This window comes from Monopterus albus, unplaced genomic scaffold (genome assembly GCF_001952655.1).
Source record: "Monopterus albus unplaced genomic scaffold, M_albus_1.0 scaffold385.1, whole genome shotgun sequence".
Taxonomy (NCBI): domain Eukaryota; kingdom Metazoa; phylum Chordata; class Actinopteri; order Synbranchiformes; family Synbranchidae; genus Monopterus; species Monopterus albus.
The window spans coordinates 160,991-162,007 of NW_018128265.1; the positions used below are offsets into that span (position 1 = coordinate 160,991).

The window sequence follows — 1,017 nt, forward strand, 5'->3', positions numbered from 1 at the left end:
CTGTCCGGAGCGCGGTTCCCGATCGTTCACCCGGTCCTCAGCTCTGGCCTGGAGTGTGGAGTCTGTGTCTGTCCTTCAGCGATTCATCACTGTCCTAACGACGTGGTCACCTCCTCCCCACGCGGCCGGACAGCCCCGGACAGTACCGCGGAATTAGCGTCTGCAGGTAAACCCAACTCTTCTTCTCTGATTAACAGGCGAAGTCATAGTATGTAATAAATTCTTTAAATACAGGCTAGTAAAACTCCGAGGTTTGATCAGATACCTGTATGAAATAAGAAGTCAAATGGCACAAACTAGTCCGATTTTAAACTCACATGTCCGGGGACAGAGACCCAAGCTGTTCGCTGGGCCATTGGGCCCTATAAATGACCAGACTGTTATAATGATGTTCCCTTGACGGGATTTGTTTTTGAACAGCCCTCTAATAATGACAAGGCCGACTGGCCTCCTCTGTTTTCTAATTTAACTACAAAATGACTCGTCCATGAAAAGTTTATTCCCAGTTTAATAGGCCAGTGTTCAGCAACCATCTGTAGAACCGTATCGGTGGCCTGGGCTAAAATCTGAAACAGCCCAAACTATAGGATGCGCCCTGAATGTCGGTAACTAGCTGGAAATAATATGGAATTCATGGAAAAATAAAGTGATGGGCTTTGCTTATCTTCTCGGAGTGCAATCAGCCTTTTTAGTGTTTTTAATCTTTTTGAAATGATTTGTACAAAGTTTTTCCCTCAAGATTAAGACCTGTAAATAATCTGTGGTCATATTTGATGAACCACAGTTAGCAGATTATTAAAGGCATGATGTTGAGCTGCCCCGATAATTAAGTGACACCAGTTCCCAGGAGTAAACAATCCACATGTGTCTCCAGCCGTAAACAGGGTGTGAAAACAGCCGGCCTTAGAGATGTCAGACAGCGCAGGTTGCGAGTTTGAAATTGACGTGGAGAGCCTGGAGGCGGAGAACGACGACCCGGCGGACTCCTCCAGCCGCCCCGGATCGGCGCCCCCCGGC

General features: G+C 47.3%; 1 protein-coding gene across 1 annotated transcript in view; it reads left to right on the forward strand.

Annotated features, from left to right (window-relative positions):
- The window catches only part of dmrt2a (doublesex and mab-3 related transcription factor 2a), a gene marked incomplete in the record, with an annotated part of 4,457 nt that continues 3,440 nt past the window's right edge, over positions 1–1,017 (forward strand). The window contains 2 exon segments of the mRNA XM_020585928.1: positions 1–166; positions 875–1,012. Of these exon segments, the coding sequence (XP_020441584.1) occupies positions 910–1,012 (103 nt within the window).